Source organism: Mustelus asterias, chromosome 18 (assembly GCF_964213995.1).
Source record: "Mustelus asterias chromosome 18, sMusAst1.hap1.1, whole genome shotgun sequence".
NCBI classification, from domain to species: Eukaryota; Metazoa; Chordata; class Chondrichthyes; order Carcharhiniformes; family Triakidae; genus Mustelus; species Mustelus asterias.
The window spans coordinates 79,722,276-79,746,287 of NC_135818.1; the positions used below are offsets into that span (position 1 = coordinate 79,722,276).

At 43.7% G+C, this 24,012-nt stretch overlaps 1 protein-coding gene across 2 annotated transcripts; it reads right to left on the reverse strand.

Annotated features, from left to right (window-relative positions):
• Window positions 1-49: 49 nt before the first annotated feature.
• Window positions 50-22,792, reverse strand: LOC144507303 (activator of 90 kDa heat shock protein ATPase homolog 1-like). Of its 2 annotated transcripts, none has more exons than XM_078234371.1 (9): window positions 22,494-22,792; window positions 17,402-17,592; window positions 16,076-16,158; window positions 15,226-15,343; window positions 8,308-8,396; window positions 6,125-6,253; window positions 4,325-4,426; window positions 2,929-2,980; window positions 50-763 (listed from the first exon to the last, which is right to left on the reverse strand). In XM_078234371.1, the coding sequence occupies exons 1-9, from the start codon at window positions 22,571-22,573 to the stop codon at window positions 591-593; spliced, it is 1,017 nt and encodes a 338-aa protein (XP_078090497.1). In that variant the 5' UTR covers window positions 22,574-22,792; the 3' UTR covers window positions 50-590. The 2 variants fall into 2 exon arrangements, with proteins under 2 accessions (XP_078090497.1, XP_078090498.1); XM_078234372.1 differs by lacking the exon at window positions 22,494-22,792 and adding an exon at window positions 18,158-18,850.
• Between the last annotated feature and the right edge of the window lie 1,220 nt (window positions 22,793-24,012).

The following is a 24,012-nucleotide window of genomic DNA, read 5'->3' on the forward strand; positions in this document are numbered from 1 at the left end:
GCAAACAGATGACTGGTCTGACACCAGCTTTCCCTGAAAAGCTGTAAAATTCTTTTTTAAAAAGTGTCCTTTTCAGATCCTGGGGTAGGCAAACACTGCAGATGGAGTAAACAGGGATTCAAGGTTCAATGTTTGAGTTGGGGTGGCGAGGGAGCCAGGGAGAAATAAACTTCAAGGGAAGGTAAGAACCTTCTCCAATCTTTTCTTTCGTTCATGCTTCACATTGCTCAATCCCACACCTTACAGTATACTGCAGTTACAATCGAAAGTCACACTGGTGATAAGAACTAGTATTTTACACATCTGTACATGGTGGGAAATTCTTGTATGTAGGTCTCATTTGAAATTTCACAATTAACACACTCAACATTTTCATTCTTCAAGGTGGATTGGAAAAAAAAAGTCCTTCCCACTCTAAGGCTGTACTTGAGTTTTTTTGGGGGGAAAGACATTCTATTGAAATTATCCATGGTCATAGTTGTAGGTTGGCTGGACTAACAACAGAATGAACATAACAGTGAAATGAACAAAGGTCTAAAGCTTTTCCGTATTTCATAAGTTAGCTAGGAGTTTTCAGAGAGACCATCCTGTTAAAACAACCGCACGTTGTAGCCAAAAGTCTGCTTAATGCCGTCAAAGTAGTAACGCTGCCAGCCTGATTTTGTCTGATCTTCCTCACCCACCGGGACACCTTTGCACTCCACATGAAGTTCTGTTCCATCATTCTTGCTGCAGAAGATGAGTTTTATGGTTGCATAATGTTCTGAAAAGAAGGCAGTGGCAATTAGCAAGTTTATCAACTACCAGACAAAATCGAAAAGGAGACTTCTCAAGACACCAAATGAAACAAATGAGAGGAAGCCACATTCACATTTCAAATATTGTGACTTCATGTTTGTGAAGTGCCTTGGGACATTTTTCAATCTAAATCAGACAAAAATCAGAGTTGGAAGGGTGGCCAAAACCTTGCAGAGATGAATTTTAAAAGATTCTTCCTTTAAGGGAGGTGGGGAGACAAATATCTCAAGGGATAGAATGTGAGCCTGGGGTCTGGGCATGAAGAAATGCCTGTTCATGATGGGGCAAAGGGGTTTCAGGGTGAAAAAGCAGGACAAGCCAGGAGGTGTAAGAACACAAGGGGCAGCCCCCTCCCCCCAAGGCAGGTTCTGAGGTGACTGTTTTGGGGGGGGGGGGGGGGGGGTAGGGTGGAAGAAACAATGCAAAATTGAGTGGACAGAATTGCCCCAGGATCTCACCCACCCAAACCGAGACAATTTTATGCTCGAGTAGACAGGGCCTCAGGTGGCCATAGGGACTTACCCCGACCAGCTTCAATTTTTAGGCTGGCACGTGGGGGCATGACAGGAGAGTGACATTTACCCCACTTCCCCCCCCCCCCCCCCCCCCCCCATTTTGGGAAGGTGGGATGCATCTCATTTTGAAGGCCCTGTTGGAGTTTGTGCACCCTCCCCCCAGGACACCGGTGCTCTGGAACATCCTCACCTCCAAGCCCTTGGGACTTATTTGCAGGCACAGCACTGCAGTACCGCTTCTGGTCACTGCAGCTCTCTGCCTGGCCAGGCACGAGAGCTGGCGGCCAATCCGATCCTCATTAGTAGGACTTCCTTCCAAGGACGGAAGTCCTGCCCATTGCCAATCAATACTTCGGAAATGGCAGTGGGAATTTGAGTCAGCAGCTGTGTGTTAGGCACCAACTCTCAGGATCACTCACCAGCCTTAAAATTCTATCCAAGAGTTCTGAGGGCTGAGAGAGTGAGTCACTGGAGGTTTGAATGTGATGATGCAAACAAAGGTTGGGGGGGGGGGGGGGGCGGTGGGAGAAAGAGAGGTGGAGGGAAAAACACTGCTGGGAATGTGCGAGAAGAGCTTCAGTCAAAGGGAGCTAAAAGAGCAAATATGTAGGTAAATGCAAGTGCTAAAACAATTTGGGTAGTAATAGCAGGGGATTTCAACCACCCCAATGTTAACCCAGATGGAAAATCAGTGTAAAAAGTTAGAGGGCACAGAATTCTTTAAATGCATCAAGGGCTTTTCCAGCTAGTAGCAAGCTCAATCCAATCAACAAAGAACAATACAGCACAGGAACAGGCCCTTCGGCCCTCCAAGCCCGCGCCGCTCCCCGGTCCAGGATTGAATCCTGAATCCAGGATCCCCGCCCAATTTTCCAGTCTATCTACATACCAATATCCTATCCACCGAGCTGTCCCCCACAGCTACGATGCTTTGTTCATTACAACCTATTAACTCACCCCCACCCCCCCATTCCAGACCATGTGATCTCCAGGGAGAGGCGAAAACCCAGAGTGAAAAACCCCAGGGCCAATATGGGGAAAAGAAAATCTGGGAAATTCCTCTCCGACCCCCTTAGGCGATCGAAACGAGTCCAGGAGATCACAATGGCCCTGATCGGAAAATGCTTCCCAACCCTAGTCATTTCCACTTCCACGAGAAACAAGGAACAATTAGCCCGCGCCGCTCCCTGGTCCAAACTAGACCACTCTTTTGTATCCCTCCATTCCCACTCCGTTCATATAGCTGTCTAGATAAGTCTTAAACGTTCCCAGTGTGTCCGCCTCCACCACCTTGCCCGGCAACACATTCCAGGCCCCCACGACCCTCTGTGTGAAATATGTCCTTCTGATATCTGTGTTAAACCTCCCCCCCTTCACCTTGAACCTATGACCCCTCGTGAACGTCACCACCGACCCGGGGAAAAGCTTCCCACCGTTCACCCTATCTATGCCTTTCATAATTTTATACACCTCTATTAAGTCTCCCCTCATCCTCCGTCTTTCCAAGGAGAACAACCCCAGTTTCCCCAATCTCTCCTCATAACCAAGCCCCTCCATACCATCATTGCATTCTGGAGTATAGCTACATTCAACAACAGTGCAGAGAGAAACATACCAGTCGGCCATGACTTGTACCTCCACTTCATAGCAATCCGTTGCTCCGAAACCTGGTAAATAAAATGAGGTGATCAGTATTTTGATATCAGTAACAGCAAGTCCTCACTTTGAATATCCTTCACATTGTAGCTTTTGTTTCTTGTTCAAAAAAAAACTAAACCTCAAATTGGGTTAAATCTTGAATTTTAAGCAATACCAATTTTACTGTGGATTAACATGCTTAGGCCAGGTAACCTTTTAAAAGTTTCTCCAAAAGTAAAAATTGACAGCATAGAAACCCTACAGTGCAGAAGGAGGCCATTCGGCCCATCAAGTCTGCACCAACCACCAGGCCCTACCCCCACATATTTTACCCGCTAATCCCTCTAACCTACGCATCCCAGGACTCTAAGGGACAATTTTTAACCTGGCCAATCAACCTAACCCGCACATCTTTGGACTGTGGGAGGAAACCGGAGCACCCGGAGGAAACCCACGCAGACATGAGGAGAATGTGCAAACTCCACACAGACAGTGACCCGAGCCGGGAATCGAACCCGGGACCCTGGAGCTGTGAAGCAGCAGTGCTAACCACTGTGCTACCGTGCCGCCCCGACTCTTCAACTGATGCAAAGGGAAAACAGTCAGACTACACTAAAGGATTACATTTGTACATAAAGTCAAGGTATTACTGAGGTCATTGAAATCAAAGTAACTTCCATTTTTAAATACAAGTTCACTATTGCCTATATTAACAGTGAATGGCACAAGACTGTCAGGAGATGTAGGACTCATTTCCCCAGTACAGAAGCCCACAAACAAAAACACCTGTTGCATACATCTCATCCTTTAGTGAAGAGGCAACAGAAGCCTGGGAAGGACAACTCCTAATTCTCTACCTTGTAAACACAGGAAACTAGGTTCTTGGACAAGAATGAAGAAAAGTAATTTAATTAGATTTTTTTGATTCAAGAGTACGCCATCCATGCATTTGAACTTAAATGTGACCACAGAAAATTACACTCGCCTATCAAATCCACTCAGTACTACCCTATGATCCTTGCATCAGTGTGCGAACATTAAATTAGGTAGCACCACTTTTATCAAGGTTGTCACTAGTACGCACTGCCAGCTGCTCAACTGCAGCTTAAAGATGCACAAAAAGTTCAACTTCTGTTCTAGACTCTTACATTTGGAAAGTCCGAAAACGAAAGATTTTTAAGGCAGAGTTAGATAACAAGGTGAAAGGTTAAATTGGGGGTAGACATGAATGTGGGGTCAAGGTTGCAATCAGATCAGCCACCATCTTGTTGAATGGTGGAGCAGGCTCAATGGGCTGGATGGCCTACTTTTGTTTCTAATGTATTATGATGCAATCATACATATAACGCAAGGTTTTAAAAACAAACACTCACCAGTTCCAAGAATTCTCCACTGACGCTCCCATCAAGCAGTCGGAATTTTCCCCCTTTAGTGGCCTCAACAACTGCTGGTGCGTGTGTGAAAGCCTGAATAAGCTAAAATTGGAAGATGGACAACAGCAGTTTAAGTCTTAGAACTATTTATCTAGTTTAAGAATAAGTATTTCGCGTTTCTCTCCCCTCACGTTATTGCAGATTACAATTTGCAACACATCTACCAGAAAGTTGACCCAAACATTTTGTCTACAAATTCAAATCTAATTCAAAACATTCACTACCCTAAAGTTCTGGAATGGTTAAAAGGGATTGGAAGGTAGCAAAATGTAACAAGTGAGGGACTAGAGACAACGTTCACACTAATTTTTTTTGTTCTATGCAACCACACATCCATGCAGAAGAAACATTGGTTGTTGCAGAGATTTGTTCCTTTTGTGGTGCATTACAGTTTACTATACATCCACACTGTTTACATGGAATCTGGATTACACACTAGACAGCCGTCTGGCTAACAGGAAAATGCTGGAATCCAATGTTGCAAAGGTGGTAACTGGGATAGTTAGGAAATCACAAGCACAATTAGGCAGCATCAACATGGTTTTATGGAAAGGGGCACTTGTGCTTGACACAAGAGTGGTGTGATAATTTTGGGCAGCATGGTGGCACAGTAGTTAGCACTGCTGCCTCAGTGCCAGGGACCTGGTTTCGATTCCTTGCTTGGGTGAATGTGTGTGGACTTTGCACATTCTTCCAGTGTCTGCATGGGTTTTCTTCCAGGTGTCTTCCACAGTCAAAAGGTGTGTATGTTAGGTGGATTAGCCATGGTAAATGCAGAGTTACCGGGAAAGGGAGTGGGGGGGGGCGTTGGGTAAGATGCAGACACGATGCAACTGGCCTCCTTCTGCAAACTATAGATTCAATGTAAAAGGGAAAATCAGTGGATGTAATATATTTAGATTTTCAGGAAAGCATTAGCGAGGGAGAAGCCAGACAGGATGGGAATATGGCTCAAAATATTCAAAAAAATTGTTTAACAAAATGTTAATGATATAATTTTAAAAGCAGATGCAAGAACAAGGAGATTAAGAGCATTTGAAGGTGGCAGGAGAGATTAACAAAGCAGCTAAAACAAAGTATAATTGAGTCCAGAGTTGAGTGATCAGAGGCATGAATACAAAAGCAAAGTCATTCTGATAAATCTCCATGAAGCCTTAGTTCAGCTCCAGTTGGGAGTAATGCATCCAATTCAGGGCATTGCACTCGGACATTACTGGCAGAAGAGATTTACTAGAATGGTTCTAAAGATGAGTTATCAGACTGAAGCTGGGATTGGTCTCTTTAGAACACACAAGGCTTAGAAAAGATTCAAGAGGCATTTAAAATCGAGAAGGATTTAAGCTACAATAAATAAGAAAATGTTTCCAATGGTTGAAGAGTTAATAACTAGAGGATACAGATTGAAGACACTTGGCAAGACAAAATGAACCAGGACTGACAGGAGGGAAATACTTCATTCACGTGGTAAGGATTTAGAATCCATTGTCCTATAGGGTGCTGGAGACATTCAGTAGAAGCCTTTTAAAAAAAGGGAATTGAAAGTATGGGAAAGAGGGGCTGGATTGTTTTTGAAAACTCTGACACTTTCTGTTCTATGCTATTCTAGGATTCTTTCTGACTGAGGTGACAAGACTAGACACTGCTCTTCCACCATAAGCCACTTGGTGGTGCACAAGAGAAACTACATTGAATCGGAGTACTACTCAAACATTGAATCTCGTCACTCCCGTTGACACTTACTTCTTGTGTAGTAAAGATCCTGTACAGCTCTTCCGGAGAGGTCATGAAATAGTCCTTTAAGCTAATTTTACAAGTCGGAATCTTAACCCCAACTGGCGTATGCTGACTGGGTAACTGCCCTGTAGGGACCTGATGGAGAAATTAATTCAATTAGCATGATGGCAGAAAGTTGCCCAGACTTCCCACAGCTTTGCAAAACAGTGGATTATGTCGCAACCTATCATCCAATATTGATCACTAATGAACTATTTAAATTTAAAAACTCAATGTCAAATAAAGACAGCTTGGGTAGCACTGACCTTAGACCCCTCTGCTTTAAAAAAGAGGGGATGATGTGGAGATGCTGGCGTTGGACTGGGGTGGGCACAGTAAGAAGTCTCACAACACCAGGTTAAAGTCCAACAGGTTTATTTGGTAGCAAAAGCCACTAGCTTTTGGAGCGCTGCCCCTTCAGTGGCAGTGCTCCGGAAGCTTGTGGCTTACGCTACCAAATAAACCTGTTGGACTTTAACCTGGTGTTGTGAGACTTCTTATTTAAGGGGACCCAGGCATGCACTGGCTGATGGGTAATTCTGAAGTCTTGCATATACATCAGTGACTCATGGGCCCTAAGCTGTAGCACTGAAATGTCAGATTAAATTCCTTGGGTTGCTTTAGCCCAATTAGTGTGATACTACCTGCAGTTCTGTTCAGACCCTACAATTATAGCTAGCCACTGTGGTAACAAAATATTTAAGTTTCAAGTCCTGAACGGATGCACCAAGCATCTCTTTACTTTCACCCAGCAAAGACAGGAAGTTTGTGAACTCAAGCTACAGGACAGCAGCGTGGCTCTGCTTCCACTTCCTGCCCTCACCAAAAGGAAGTGGATCATTGGTATACTGTGCTCACTGTTTTGGTAAATCTTTCCTAACAAAATGAAGGCAGCAGTGGAGCACAGAACAGTTTAAGATTGGAGCGCCCAGCATCAGGCAAAACGGTTAACTTCAGGCACTGAATAAAGGTTGCTGCCAATTACACAGCTGAGAGCTCACACCCATTAGGAACAGACTATTCCAATCTAGTTACGCAAGCCTTTTCCAGGTGGCAGAGACAGTGCCCATGCATGGGTTAGAAACTATTGAGCTACTTTGGAACAAGCATGGACAAGAATTGTCAATTATAAACAACTCAGAAAAATGTAGTTCCACAATCAGTTCAAAATATGCCAAAATGAAGGTTTCCAAGCAAATTAGAACTTCTCCATGGATTGCCTCAAATACATTTCAGCAATGGTTTCGTAAATTGTGAACGATATGGTCAAGGAGCAGGAAAGGCAGATCACCTAGGGTGAAAATGCAAGAGCCAGGAAGCGATACCTGAAATTATTTGATCAACAGTTAGACACAATCTGACAAGATGCAAATTGCAACTTGGCAGTTAATGGCATTGTTACTAATGTACATACACAACACAGACTGTGACAGTTTAAAGTGGTGGTACGCCAGGAACTGCCAAAGAGAAACTAGGGATGAGCATCAAATGCTGGCCCTCACCCCATACTAAAAAAAATCCCACCATTAACATCCTGGGTGCTCCGACTGACGAGAAACTGGAGCTACTACAGAAGTATTGAGAATCAATTCAGAGGCTGGAATTTCCCCTCCCGCTCTCCAAATGCCTGCCCTCCATCTACAAAAGCACATTTTGTTTTTAAATTCATTTACGTGATGCAGGCGTCACTAACTTGATTAGCATTTATTGGCAGGTGACGGTGAGCCACCTTCTCAGACCACAAGGGCAGTGGCATGCATCGACAAGAGACACTAGCAGCAACTCACTCCAGCTTCAACAGCACCTTCCAAATCCCAGACCTTGAATGCCTACAAGAACAAGGGCGGCGGGCGCATGGGACCATTACCTGCAAGCTGCCCTCGGTGAAAATCTGGAACTTGCTATCCAAAATTCCTACACCTCACTGACTTGTCGCGCTCAGCCACCGTCAAGGCCAATTGGGGGATAGGAAATAAATGCAGTCCTAGCAAGTGACACATCCCATGAATAAATAATAAAGCCTCGAAATACATTTTAATTCTGCCTAACTAATCCCTCCGGCTAGCATCACTGATGCACGGAGGGACACAGAAACTGAAGAATATAACCTGTCTGCTACAAGTTCAAAAATATACTACTCATTTCCTTACCTTGGCCTGCAGATCAACCTTGGGCTTAGACTTTGATGGTTCCTTCTGGACTCCATTAACTGTTGGCAAGATCATTCCCTGAGTGAATTCTGGAATAAAATTCAAATGTGGTGAATTCTAATGTACAAATAGGGAGACCAAACTTGCATGTATATAGTGCCCGTCAATTAAAGAGTTTTAAAGTTGATCACTGTTGTAATGTAGGATGTATTACAGCCAATTTGCAAACTCCCACAAACAGCAATGAGATTTGTGATCAGCTAACCCATTTGTGACATGACACTAAGGAGGACTACGCTGTTCTACTTGTGTCGTGGGATCTTTTTTCACCCAAGAGAATAGATGGGGCCTTGACAAATCTCTGTAGCAGTCCTTTGTCAGCCCAGATTTGGGAATAGAACGAGTGCATGACCCAACTCAAAAAAGGTGAGATTGCTACCACAGCCATGGTTGGTATTTCAGTCGTTGAATTAAACTGTTCTGCTGTGTCTTGGATTGGATTATTGCTCATCATGACCAGGTGGCAGCAATACATCAATTCTCAGACAGGCAGCAGAAACAACCAAAGGCCTGAATTTTACCAATCCACCAGAGGACCTGATGTCAGCATATATAAAACAGGCAGACGGATGTGCTTGGCAGTTAAGAGGAAGACTCCAGGGGCTGGCTGTTTGCTGAGGCACCATTTTTAAAAGCATGTGCAGCACTCCAGTCGGCTGCAGACATGAAGGTCCACAGCAGAGGGAGGGCTTCAACACAAAAGATCACTCCTAGATTCAGAAATGCCTCGCTAGAGATGGATGTAGGCAGAAGAGAAAGCCACCATCCAGCCCAAGATGATATGGCTGGCGGTGGCAGGGAGAGATTTAATGATCTTCAGCATGAGTGATGTTTAGAATTGTAAACTAGAAGCTCAACACAAGTTAAAAGAACATCCATGAAAAAAAAATCTGAGGCCAGGTGGTAGCCCATGTATGGGGCAACAGCAGGCACAGTGTTCAGTTCATAAGCCCCTGCACTCGGTCAGGGCTGAGGGAATCCTATATGGAGATGGCCGAATAGTTACGTAGACGCGAAACATTAACATTCTCTCCACAGATGCTGATAGACTTGCTGATATTTTCCAGCATTTTGCTGGTTTCTGGTTCCAGCATCTGGAGTAATTGGCTTTTAGCTACGTAATAATGCCAACCCAGTGGTGCAGTATCACTAAATCAACACAGACAGGCATGACACGGTCGTGACTGCTTTTGTGCTCTTGCATAAAAAGATCACAACACCAAGTCAATGCAAAATGAGTTGAGTGCTTTTTATGACTGCAGTGACATCAATGCAGAGGAATTGCAATGGACGTCAGATGGGTCACAGCAGGGCAGTCTGTCATCGAGGAGAAGGCAGGTGTGAAAGCAGACAGACAGACAAATTAAATACTGGCTGCATCTTTCATTCCCTAGACCAGGGGTCTCCAAACTTTTCAGTACGAGGGCCACATCGTATATTTTACATATTTTTGGGGGCCAAAGAAAAAAATTAGTTTTATAAATGAATAAATAAATTTTTTTTTAAAAATGAATAAGTTATTTGGATCATCTTTGTAATCAGCATACGAGTCAGAACAAAAGAGAAATGTGACAATTACAAAGAAACAATGCCGTGCTTACACTGAGAAATGATATATAATGAGTAAAAATGTCAAACATTAGCAAATGCTCTGACAAAATAATCAGTTACTTAACTGCAGATGAGAAAAAGCAGGCTATTTATTTTTAAATTTTATTTACTGAAATTTTACAAATGTTTACTTGAAATGAGAATTTGCCCAATTTTGTGGCACACAATGAGAAAAATAAACACCCCCCAAGAAAGAACTTCAGTAAAACAACGCAAAGAAATTCAAAATAAACTTGAACCATTAAAGGTCGAACAAAAATTCAGTCTGCACCTTGCTACACAATTCTGGCATTTGGAGTTTTCAATTGTAACCAACAAATCATGAAGTTTTGCACAAGATTAATGGGAATGATGGAACTGCTTTTTTAATTTCAAAATATTGCTGAACTGAGGTTTCAAGCTTGAGCCAATTATTAGAATGGACTGAAATGCTCATCAGATAAATTTGCTCGATATTTGGACTTACATACTTCATTTTTGAAAATGTTTGTTCACACAGGTACGTTGTACCAAAAACTGATACAAATCCACAAGCAAAATCGCTTCAAATTTGGAAACTGCTCAGGCTGCAAAGACTTATAAAAATTGGATCAGATTTCCTTCTTTATACTTGTCTTTCAGCATGTCATCTGATTGGAGATCAATAATTTCCATTTAAAACTGACTTGGGAGCGTTTCCACATTGCAGCCAAATGGATTTTGAAACAGCTTTATTTCATCTGTGCTTGCATCAAGATCAGAAAATAGTTCCTGAAATTGTTTTTGCAATTCCTTAATGATTTCTGTTGCAAATGAAGGAAATTCTGCTTCACTTTCTTCATGAAATTTTTCACATGGAAAATGAACAAAGTTATGAACTTTCAGCTGTCCTTGAAATAGCATCAGTTTTGCCCCGAATGCCTTGACATGCACGAATAGATCACAAATCAAATTTGTTTCACCTTGCAACTTCAGATTCAATTGATTCATATGGCCTGTCACATCTGCAAAAAATGCCAATTTCCAAAGCCAGTCAGTGTTTGATAAAAGTGGTTCGGGTTGATTCTTCTGTGAGAAAGGAATCAATTTCCTCTGAGCTGAAAGAACTGTGATAGAACCTTTCCACAACTAAGCCATCGAACTGCTGTATAACTCAGAATCAGTTTCTTTCAGAAAATCACGAAACTAGCGATGATAAAGCCTGTGAGATCGAATGAAATTCACTGTTGAAACAGATTTCAGAACGCAAGACATATCCACATATTTTCCGCACAATGCTTGTTGATGGATGATGCAATGCAGAAACATGGGCTTTGAGAATCCACCAACCTCACAAGCTTTTGTGATTTGTCCAACCAAACCTTTCTTCACCCCAGACATGTTCTTTCCCCCATCAATTGTCACGCATTGCAGTTTATTCCACTCCAGGTTATATTCTAACAGTTTTTTGCAATTCTTTGAAGATGTCTTCTCCAGTTACTGTGCTGTGCATGCTATGCACTGATGCTAATTCTTGTGTCACATTAAATTCACCGTCAATGCCATGGATGAATACTAGGAGTTGTGATGTGTCACACACAGTCGATTCATCAAGTGTGAGAGAATACAACTGAAAATTTCTTGCTTTGTCTGCAATTTGATGAAATATATTGCTTCCTATATCCTCAATTCTACGAGCAACAGTATTTGGCGCAAGACTGATGATTTGGAACAGATTTGCTTTCTCTGGGCATAACTCTTGCACTGCTTCCATTATACACTCTTTGATGAGATCTCCATCGGTGAATGGCTTTCCTCTTTTAGCCAACACAAGCTAGTTTGTAACTGGCCCTGGTTAAAGCTTCATTTTCAGTTATCTTCTGTGTAAAAAAAGCTTGTTGGGAAAGCAACCTGCATTGCATTGATTCAAATTTTTCCAAACGCGGTGTTCCTGTGAATTGGGAATAACTTGGTTCATGTTTGGTCTCATAGTGCCGACGTACATTGTACTCCTTCAAAACTGCAACAGGTTTTGTTGCATATGACACACAAGGCTTTATCACCTGCTTGTACAAAGAAGTACTTTACACCCCATTCTTCATTAAACAGGCGGCACTCACTGTCCACTTTTCTTTTTTCCTTCCATAACTGAATTGGTCTGAATTGCTGCCATCATTGTCCTCGCTCATTTCAGACAGATGGAGCTTACGGATTGGATAAAGCAGCTGTCACTCAGTCAATGCAGAGCGGCAATTGGATAACAGATGTCTCAATTGCTGATTCGTTTAATGAACTGTCACAGGACGGCAGCTCTGATTGGACACTAGGCCGGTAAAGAGGGCGGGGATTCCCATGGGTCCATCAGACACCACGCAGAGCAGCAGCAAATGTCTGGCCTGTGGCTTCCATCCCCGCATCCAGATCCTGAGTCAGCGACGGGGTTCCGGACATGGGAGTGTTTTCGGCAGCGGGAATCCCGTCCCGCCCCACTGGCTGCAGGTCGGATGTTGCCCACGGGCCGTAGTTTGGAGACCCCTGCCCTAGACCAATGGTGGCTATGGACCCTTCAGTCCTAAATGCCACTGGAAGCTCTTGAAGGAGAGGCACCAGGGATTGTGTAGATGCTTCACTTAAATCATTTCTCTCCAGAGAAAGTGGCCAGGGTTTCAACTACAGTGTAACACAGAGGATGCAACAGCATCAAGACACTGCATCACTTTATTCAAATATATCTACCAGCAGTGCAAGTAAACTTACTTGGTGAGCCCCCCATTTGACATGAATAACGTGGGGAGCACTGCAAATAGAGGCACTTCTCTTTGGAGGAGTGATATGAAGCCCAGCCTTGGTCGTCATCAGCAAAGTAGATGCTTCAGCAGTATTATATCCAGAGACAGAACAGTCTGTTCTGCAATTAATGGAGTCCATCCAAGTCACGAGGAGCACCATTCTTGACATGGCAGTGTCCATGAAGAATCACAACCCTCAGGAAGGCACATGGCACTGTGGATGCCAGATGGGCACACAGACCTCTACAAAATGACCTCATCCATAATATCTATCCAGTGATGGGTGGACAAGTGGGCTAGTTGCCACAGTAACCAAAGGAGAACATGCTGAAGCTGAAAAAAAGGGCTGAGAGGCAGGCTAAAGCTCAAGGCTCAAAGATGAAGGTAGATCCTCAATCCCTTTGACAATGATACCAATGGAACCTGCCGGCCTGGTGACCAAGATGGCCCCTGCATAGATACAGGTGGCCATGAATGTGCCAAGCACCAGAAGGATGCAAACAACTGCCATTTATGTACTGGGAACAAGACAAATAGCAGACTGCCTGCCCCCATATCAAATCCAGGCACATGGGTGCACTCCATAGATGAGACTGTAAGCAAGTGTGTAAATTCAAGGGCTAGTGATGTTTCATTGGGTGATAAAATGTAAATTTAACAAATTAAGGTCTTAATGAACTTGTCAGTGACCAGATGTAGAATCAAATAGATGGATGTGATTTATTATTGTCACATGTATTACAGTGAAAAGTATTGTTTGTTGCACGTGATACAGACAAAGCATACCGTACATAGAGAAGGAAAGGAGAGAGTGCAGAATGTAGTGTTACAGTCATAACTAGGATGTAGAGAAAGATCAACTTAATACAAGGTGGGTCCATTCAAAAGTCTGATGGCAGCAGGGAAGAAGCTGTTCTTGAGTCAGTTGTTTCATGTCCTCAGACTTTCCAAATGGAAGGATGTTGAAGACAGCATGCCTGGGGTGGTGGGTCCTTGATTATGCTGGCTGCTTTTCCGAGGTAGCGGGAAGCGTAGAGTAAATAGATGGGAGGCTGGTTTGCATGATGGACAGGGCTTCGTTCACAACCCTTAGTACTTTTCTGCAGTCTTGGACAGAGCAGGAGCCATACCAAGCTTTGATACAACCAGAAGGAATGCTTTCTATGGCAGGGTAAAGATGTGGGATTATGGGAATAGGGCTTGTGGTTGGTGCAGACTTGATGGGCCAAATGGCCTCCTTCTGCACTATAGGGAGGCTATGATTCATGCCCCTCAATAAACCTGTTGGACTTTAACCTGGTGTTGAGAGATTTCTTACTGTGCCTACCCCAGTCCAATGCCGACATCTCCACATCCCTCAGTTTGTGAAATGCAGAACACTCTTGAATACTTAACAGAGCTCCACCAGATCAGACATTTAAACCTCATCCTCAAAAAAAGGGGAATGGCCCGTTTAATAGTAGCCATCAGTCATGTAGCAGTGGTGTGTGCTCTGCCATGTGTTGGGGCTATGTACACAATACAGAAGCCATGCCTTTAGTGGTATACATTTTGACCCCAATATCCAGCCATGAAGGCACTGAAGTGGCAACTTCCTGAAAAACTCATTTAAATTAGTGATCACAGCTGACCCGAGTCAAAACTCTTCGTGTTCAAAGACATTTTGATGGCCACAAATAGTCAAAGATCCCCTGAACCTGGGGAAAAACAGCAACTACCCCAAAGCAAACTGTCCTTGCAGCCTGGCCTGATTGTTGTGAACGTGACATATTGTTCAACATAACATCCATAAACTCTTAAAGAATGAGAGCTACTGACAGATGCCACATAGATCTCCAGATGATCCCTGGAAAGAACCACAGATGAAAATTTGAGCTGACACCACTTTTAACACCGTGTTGAGTTCTGACACTTCCTATTGAATCAACTCCTCCATTACATCACCTGCTTATAGAGACACTGTCGACATTGGGGCTCCGACATCTGGATGATCAGAGATCAACAATACATCTTGAGCTGGGCAGTGCCTTCTGTGACCATGAGGCTGCATTGCATAGATTACTTCCAATCCTACTAACATTCAAAAGTTAACCCAATCTCATGATCTGCACATCTACAATACCTTCCTTCCCAAAAGTATTTAAGAACCTTGAAACAATATCTATGCTGAAGGTGGTATATAAGCAAAGTTAGATGATGTATAGCCCTGCACTAATAAACCCCAGCTGCATTAACCTGCCAATCATATCTGGGGGAGGCTGAGTAGAATTCTATTTTGCAGTGGTGCTCACTAGCAGTAAGAAATGGATCAGTGCAACTCCAGAGATAAAGAAGGTCACCTCTTGAACTGAATGCAAGCCCATGTTCTAGAATTGAACCAACACATCTGTGAATGTGTAAAAATGCAATTCAAGTCTTTAGTTTTGATCCATAAATAACATTTTGTGCTTCAATCCCTGATAATTAGGGTGTTTATATTTTTACCTTAGTCGACACTTACCTAATTTCAGTGTATCAATGTAGTTGAGAAGTGCCTCCCTGATCTTTTTTGCACCATCATTTTTCATTAGAGCCAACAACTTTGTGTCAGGCTCATCTTTTGCCAGCCCAATCATAACCTGGAGGAAACATTTCAAATATTCAGACAGGCAAAAAAAAAAAGCTACAATCACCTACAAGAGTCCAAAAACTTTTCATATCAAGCCTTTTATATAGAATCACATTTATTTCCAACTCCTTGCAAATACTTTTTCTTGTATTAACACTATCACAAATCTCAACATTCATCATGTAGAGGGATAACCACTGTCACAGGATAAATGGACTCTGACTATGTTAAGTGCAACCCGGAAGATTAAAGATTGCATAGTCTCCAAGTGCAGAGCAGAAACCCAGTTTTGCACTATTAATTAATATTTGATCATGCATTTAAGAAGTCCCAAAAGGCTCTTCTGGTGCCTAATTTGAATGCTATTTTAGGTTGTGTTACAGTTTACATTTAAATATAGTTCACTGCACCTAGGAGATCCTGATGTAACAACCAGAGTCAAGTTTCAGACAATCTGTGTCAGTGTTAAAGATATCAATGCACACTAGATTGCTTCAATTTCTCACTGGGATAATCCCAAACAGATGGGATCCAGTGAATAAAGCCAGGAAAGATGGTAACATTCTTTCCAGCAGCATTGGGAAGGGTTTAGAGCAGACCCTGACATGCTGCATTTCGGAAAAGCAAATTGAAAATCATAGAAGCTTACAACATAGATCATTTGGCCCATTGCATCTGTGCTCACTTGTTGAAGGAGCTGTCCAATTTAGTCTAGAATAGGGATAAATATATTAAAACTTACATCCACATCATCAATATCATTTTCATCCGAGAGGTTTGGTATCTCCACAGTTCCTTTATATTTAATTCCAGTTTTTGAAGTTCCTGTAATAGAATATAAAGTGTTTATGCACACAGAGATTTGATGAACAAACTATCAAGTTCAGGAGGAGGGGCAAGTAATCTGGCTATACCCCCATCCACCTTATTCTCAAATGAAGCATATTTACCCTGCCTATTCTGGAAATAAAGCTCCAATCCAATAAAGTATTCATGAGATAAATGTTTTGTTTAAATACACAACTGCCCTAGACAGACACACTTTCAGCAGAGGAGTAAAACAAAAATGCAGACCCAATTTGGAAGTGGGCTATAGAGGTCCTTAAAGAGCTGACCTTTGCACTCATACTGGGATCTCCAACAAGTACTTTGGCAATTTCATTTCCATATTAAAATTCTTATGCTATCCTGCCAATAACCTTCAGCAGAAAGGCTCATTAAATTGCATTCTCCCTCCTACCCCAACACCACCCTCATGTCATCCTCCTATCTCCTGCTCAGGGCCATCTTGTCCCCAATAGATCTTGCTGTACTGGAGTTTTCTATGAATGACCTTTCCCCCACATTTTTTTGCTAGTGGCAATTGGATTTAACTGCTGGAATACTATCCAAATTTAATTGGTCATTCTGCACAGGTAGACAGAATCAATTTTTACTTTAGGGCAACTTGGTCAACGTACCAAAAAGCTGCCAGCACCCATGTCCCAGCATAAGCAAATTAAACCATATTAAATAAGGATACAAATTCAGCTATACACTGAATACACTTTTTGGGTGAAAAATCTTTACAAACTAAAAGCCAGCCGAAATGCCAGCATTGGGGAAGGAAATAATCCAGCTTTGGGAATGTAGGGGCAGTACTAAGCACACAGACAACAGGTAGGTTAAAACTCTGTCTCAATAACATGCATTACTGAAAGAAATGGGCCAATAGTCTAGACTGGAATGCAGATGAAAGCACACATCTCTTTTCCCTCCCCTCTTCCAAATCATTCATTTTCTCCCCTGCACAGCTTCACTGATCTTGATCATCTGATGGTACCATGCCCACATATTCATCATTCAGTATGTTCTTCCTAGTGTCAGCTTTGCCACAGTTTAGGTTAACCATGACCTCACCAATACAGAAAATGATTAATGACTGGCATGCTGGCTGTTTACCATTCCTCCCAAGGATACTGCAACATCCAAGCTCAGTTAGCAGGTAGGGGATCAAACATTTCTGGTCTGCAATACTGACTGACGAGCGAGTCGCTTTGGTCGAAGTTTCATGGCTTTACATACTCACCTATCCATGACAAGTGGATATTCCACTCGAAGAAGAAAATTAATTTTCCTTTTCTGTTGTTAATTGAAGCTTCACCATCAGTCTTGCTCACTTCTGTCACTTTGCACACTCCCTCTTCATTTTCGACACTGACCGCCAGCAACAGTGACTTAAGCTTGTCTATGGACCAATTCGAGGCATCTCTTTCTGTCCTGTAGATGAAGTTGAAGGTTAACTTTATTATGAGCATGTTAAGGTCATCTTTATGATCAAAGCCTGAATCTTGCGATCAATCTGTACACGCTAACTTTGAACCCTTTAATAAAGTACAACTATGAGAGCAATGTTTTGCTAGTAATGAGGCACCTTAATTAAGTATAAAGAGAAGTTGACATTCTGAAAAAGTTAAATCTGTAAAAATTTATACAAGCTGCTTTCATCATTTGTAACTATTTAGTGCAGCAAATGGAAGAATGTTTCTAATAATACAGCCTCCACATGCCACTGTAAGCAGAGCACTGTTCAACTCAGCTTTGTACCAATTTTAGCAAATCTTTACCTATCAAGGACAAGGGAGATGTTTTTTTAAACTCATTAGTTTGCATCATACAATGCAAGCTAAATGAAGTGCCCTTACATTAAAAATAACTTATTTCTATGTGCACTTGTATTTACTTTCTCGATAGCAGAAACTGTAATATTGCTAGAGACAAGTTATTGAAACCTTTCATGTTGCACTCATCACAACAAATTTCAAACATTTACAACAATTTATACCTCAAGGTCCTGGCTGTTTGCTCACACTGGACACAGATAGTGTTCTGATCAGGATAGCTTTGCACTCTATCTTGCAACCTTACAAATTAGCCAAAGACCACCAGATGTCGACCTGAAAAGCCCCTAACCACCTCAATTTATCCTGGAAAGGCAAAGTATCTCAAGTTTGAACAACAGGGCAAGTCACTTCATGGCTAAGACAACATTGTTGAGACGATGCCAGGTAATATAGAGCATACATCCTAGTGATTCGCTGATCAAATCAAACAGCAGGTTCCTTTGAATGTTTATAACAGGCAGAGTACAGACTGTACTCAACTGGCCTGTTCTTGCAAGACATTAAATAAGCAAAATATTACGAGTGCCGCAATCTGAAACAAGAGGAGGATGCTGGAAAAACTCAGCGGGTCTCATCTGTAGGGAGAGAAAGAGAGTTAATGTTAGTCCAGATGACTCTTCATCAGAGCTAAAGAGGGAGAAATGTGTTGGGTAGATGAGATTGCAACAATATGCAGCAACCTTAAGATTAGAGACAGTTGGCATGCTGGTGATTGATGGATGGATAAGTGATAGAGCGAGGGTTTTTGCACTAAGACAATAAATGCATGGGACATTAAAAAGAGGGTTGAAGATGGAGGAAGGTCACACATCACAGTTTAAAGTTTTGAACTCAATGTCAAGTCTGAGGACTGCAGTGTGCCTAATCAGAAGATGAGTGCTGCTACTCCAAGCTTGCGACGGGTTTCACTGGAGCAATGTAGAAAGCCAAGGACAGGCATGTGGGCACAAGAGCAAGGTTGGCAAGGAACAGAAAGGTTGGGGTCTTTCTTGCAGACAGAGTGAAGGTGTTCCAAAAAGCAGTCAGCCAGTCTGCGTTTAGTCTCCCCAGTGTAGAGGGGCCGCATTCAGAGCAACAAATACAACAGGCCTAATTGAAGGAAGTGCAAGGGAAACACTGCTTGACCTGAAAGGTGTGTTTGGACCGTGAATAGTGAGGAGGAAAGTAAAGGGGCAGGTGCTGCACCTTCTGCAATTCCAGCGGAGGGGTATAGGGTGGTGGAGGAGTGGACCAGGACACCACAGAGGGAGCGGTCCCTGCAGAATGCTGACAGGGGGTGAAGGTAAGATGTGTTTTGTGGTAGCATTAAGCTGGAGTTGGCAGAAATGGCAGAGACAGGTGGAGTGGAAAGTGAGGAGAAAGGATTCTGGGGTGGAAGGGGTGAGGGCAAAGGTGCAGGAAATGGGTCAAACCCAGCTGAGTGCCCTTTCAATCACAGTGGAGGGGGAACTTTGGTTAAGGAAAAAGACATTTCAGAAACCCCATTTTCAAAAGTGGGATCAACAGAACAGATGTGACAAAGGCAGAGAAACTAGGAGAATGGGGAGGAATCCCTACAGGAAACAGGATGCAAGGAGCGGTCTCTAGTTGAGGTTGCCATGGCAGTTGGTGGTTTTGTAATGAATATCAATGGTCAATCTATTGCCAGGAATTGAGACAGAGGTCAAGAATTGGAAGTGTTGGAGATAGTCGAGAGATAGTCACTGATATAATGAAAACAAAAGTTGCAGGAGTTGGCCCCGATTAGGACCAGAACAAGGAATATTCCACAGAGCCCACCAAGACAGACATAACTGGGGCCCATGTGGGTTCCCATAGCCACATCTCACTTCCTACCAATAAAAGGTACGTTAAAGGAGTAAGTATTTCATGACAGAACAAATTCAGCCAGGCGGAGGAGTGGTGTGGATGGAGATTGTTCAGACCTCTGCTCGAGGAAGAAGTGGAAGCCCTCAGACCCTCCTGGTGGGGGATGGAGGTGTAGAGGGATTGGACACAGTGAAGAGGCGATTCGGGCCAGGGAAGTGGAAATTATTGATATGATGGACAGCAGAGGAATCAAATGTAGGTGAGAAGTGACAGAACAAAGGGGAGAGAGGGTGGAGTCAAGATGGGAAGAAATTAGTTCTGTAGGGCATGAATAATCTGATACAATCTAGGAGGGCAGTCCTGTTTGTGGACTTTGGGAAGGAGGCAGAATTGGGCTATGCAGGTTTGGGGGACTGAGGTTGGAGGCTGTGGAGGAAAAAATCTCCAGAGGCAATGTGGTCATGACAGTCCTGGAAACAATGGCTTGGTATCTGGTGGTGGGGTCATGTTGCAAAATGCTAACAGTTGTGATTCAGTAATGGGTCAGTGCTTGTATAACAATCCCGAGTGTACTGACAGCTATACTAACAACCAATTTAAGATAACCTGTTGAGCTTTTAACATGGTTCCTTTACAACCCATCAACCTTGCTCCACCATTCAACACAAACACAAACACCACAAAATAGTAGAGCCCACGCAGAACTTAACTCTCTCTTCAAAATGTCCCCATTGTCCCTCTCCCAGAGGTGATCCATATAAGCTACCACCTACCATCCCACATAAACAGACCATTACTGGTTTATACAAGAGGGCCATTCATCGCAGGAACCTGAGCCAAACCTGTTACAGCATGATGTTGAGAGTGCACAGGATAAGTGCTACTATGTTCACCTAATCTCAGGTAGAGAGAGAACAGACTTAATAGGCCTACTAGGTTCACCTAATCTCAGGTAGAGAACCATTGGGAAGTACAAAGTATTTATAATTCCCCAAACCTCAGTCAGAGGTTTACAGCATGGAAACAGCCCGTCGGCCCAACTTGTCCATGCTACCCTTTTGTTTTGAGACCTAGGCACACCGAGCTTCCTTTACAGTGCCTTAAAGTTCCCTAGACATTAGAACCATAGAATCTGTAGAGTGCAGAGGGGGGCCATTGAGTCTGTACTGACTCTCCGAAGGAGCATCACAGCCAGGGCCGCCATCAAGCCACCCTATCCACGTAACCCTGCGCATTTACCATGGCCAATCCACGTAATTGTTACATCTCTGGACGGACACCCATGCAAACCCCACACACAGGTCCCTGCAGACGAGATGCAGCAGTGCTAACCACTGCGCCACTGTGCCCCCACTTAGAACCAACTATATTCTTCCTAACTTGCACTGTTCCAAGACATGTTTCCAAGATAGAAAACACTTGCAGTTCCTCCAATCACCGTACTATCTCAGAACAAAATTCAAATCATTTACTTGCCAGGAAAAAAAACATACAATATCAAGGGAATTACAGGGAAACTCGTTAGGAATATGTATGGCATAAGAGAATGCCAGAAATACTCAGGTTTGGGAGCATCTGACAAAAGATCACTGACCTCCTGTTTCTCTCTCCTCTGATGCTGCCATGCCTGCTGAGTATTTCCAGAATTTTCTATTTTAGCTCAGATTTCCAGTATCCACAGTATTTTGTGTCTGAATATGCATGGTTTACCTCCTCCTCCTCCTATTAAATGCATATTCTCCATTCATTTTTTTCTTACCCCACTTCAGGAAGACTAGTGGGGATACAAAAGGGAGGAGGAGGAAAAATTAACAGTATAACATGAAGGGTATTCCACATCTATCTTCATTGTCCTATCCAGAAAAAGCATACAACCATACAAAAGCATACTGAAACATCCCATCACGCTTCTGAAACAATTCCAACATTTTCACTTGTACTAAATCGATCTGGAAACCAAGTTCCAAGTTGTTGTGAAAGACAGCACAAAGAAGCACTTGCAGAATCTTCCCTAGGTTCATCATTTTTGGTTTCAACACACAACCAACACACCTGTCCTACTTTCAGACTGTTTGACAGAACAGACTTTGCTCTTCTATCGAAGATCTTAAGCCCAAGTTTCCCAAGCTTTAAGAGAGTTACAGAAACACAACCAAACCATCAAACTTGGAAAATATTATCACTCACAAACCACTGAAAGAGGCGGGCAAGGCTTGGAAATGCAATTTAAATCCCAACTGCAGTAGCTCTTACTCATGTTATATTTCAACAAAATGGTGGCACAGAGCCCAGAAAGTTTTATATATAGAAAATATGACAGCTATAAACAGCCCCCTGCAGAACCAGAATTATTAAGCCAAACAAAAAATGCATTCCCAACGCCTTCTCAACTGAACTGCTCATCCTTAGCCAATTATAGGGGAAATGGAGGGAAAGGGAGAAAAAGGAAGAAGGAGGAAGGAGGAGGGGGGGGGGGGGGGGGAAGAGAAGAGAGAGAAAAGAAAGGAGGAAAGGGAAAATGGAGAAGAAGAAAAGGAAAATGGAGAGAGAGAGAAAGGGAGAAGAAGAAAGAGGGAAGGGTACAAAGATAGAGTGAGCAGGAAAGGGATAGATATGGAGTGAAAGGCAGACAAAGATAGAGAGAGATGTTTAGAGATAGAGCCTGGGATGGGTTATTACTCCCCTTACCAATGCCAGTTATTGACATTAGTAGCATCGGCCCGTTCCTCCACGATCCACCGCGGGTCTCCCTGTCCCCACTTGGCCATAGTGACAGTGAGCTGGGGCTGGGCTGGGCTGAGGCTGGGCCCGGGGGGGAGAAACTGAATTAAACTGGGGGGAAGGGCGGGGGGGGGGACAAGGAATAAGGCAGGACAGCCGGGCCACGGGTCACAGACCCTTAACCGAGGAGCCTGCTCTTCACCAAAGCACCGCACAGCCGGTCTCCCCCCAGTCTTTATCGGGTCGCCGTCAGAACATGCTAGAAATCCGTGACGTCGCTGCGCCCCCTCCCCCTTTATCCGCACCGCGCGGTGTGCCGGCGACGTCAGACGAGCTTCCGCCCCGCACTTGCCCTCACCTCTGCTCGTCGTCATGACGTCAGAATGGCTTCCGCCCCGCAGTCGCCATCCCGCCCTCCGCCATGACCGTATGAGCACTTCCGCCTCTCGATTGTCACGACGTCCCAGCACTTCCGCTCACACTCCTCTCGGCCCCTCCCACTGTCGTGACGTTTCAGCGCCTCCGGCCCTTGTCAGCCGTCCCCCCCTCCTGCTCCCCCCCACTTCCGGTTTCTGTCACTGACCGCGCGCCAAAGAAATTTTACTTTTCAACTTCTTTTAATGAGTTGGCTGACAGATTTATTTATATTTCCTGCTTTTAAGCGGTTATTGTTTGATCCGCGATGGCAGACGCTCCGCGAGTATTTGTTTTTGTTCCCAGGGCCATCGCCCCTTTAGAAAATGCTAGAAAGACGGGCTCTGCCTCCGGAAAGTGCTCCTTATAAATCCTTCCGGCTGCAACTGGGGCTCTGCTTTGGGTTAGAAAGTTCCGAGGGCTCCTTCCCAGATAGCCCACATTTGATTGTATGTGAAGCTGGGCATTCCGTACCTTCCGAATGTCACCTGAACAGATTATCATTCACTCTTACCTTTGGGCCGTTCATTGTGTTCTTGTAGGTTGTGCATTCAAAGCCCAGTCTGTACAGGGTGAGCAACCCCTGCAGAGATTCAGGGACACACCAGATCAGACGTGATCTCATTGAATCTCATTGACGGAGGAAAACCGGTGGATGCGGTGTTTTTGGATTTCCAAAAGGCGTTTGATAAGGTGCCTCACAAAAGGTTGCTGAAGAAGATTGGGTCACACGGAGTTGGGGGTAGGGTGTTAGCGTGGATTGGGGATTGGCTATCCGACAGGAAGCAGAGAGTCGGAATAAATGGGTGCTTTTCTGGTTGGCGGATGGTAACTAGTGGCGTGCCGCAGGGATCGGTACTCGGGCCTCAACTATTTACCATTTATATAGACGATCTGGAGGAGGGGACTGAGTGTAGGGTAACAAAGTTTGCAGACGACACAAAGATAAGTGGAAAAGTGAATCGTGTGGAGGGCGTAGAAGGTCTGCAGAGAGATTTGGACAGGCTGAGTGAGTGGGCGAGGATCTGGCAGATGGAGTATAACGTTGACAAATGCGAGGTTATTCACTTTG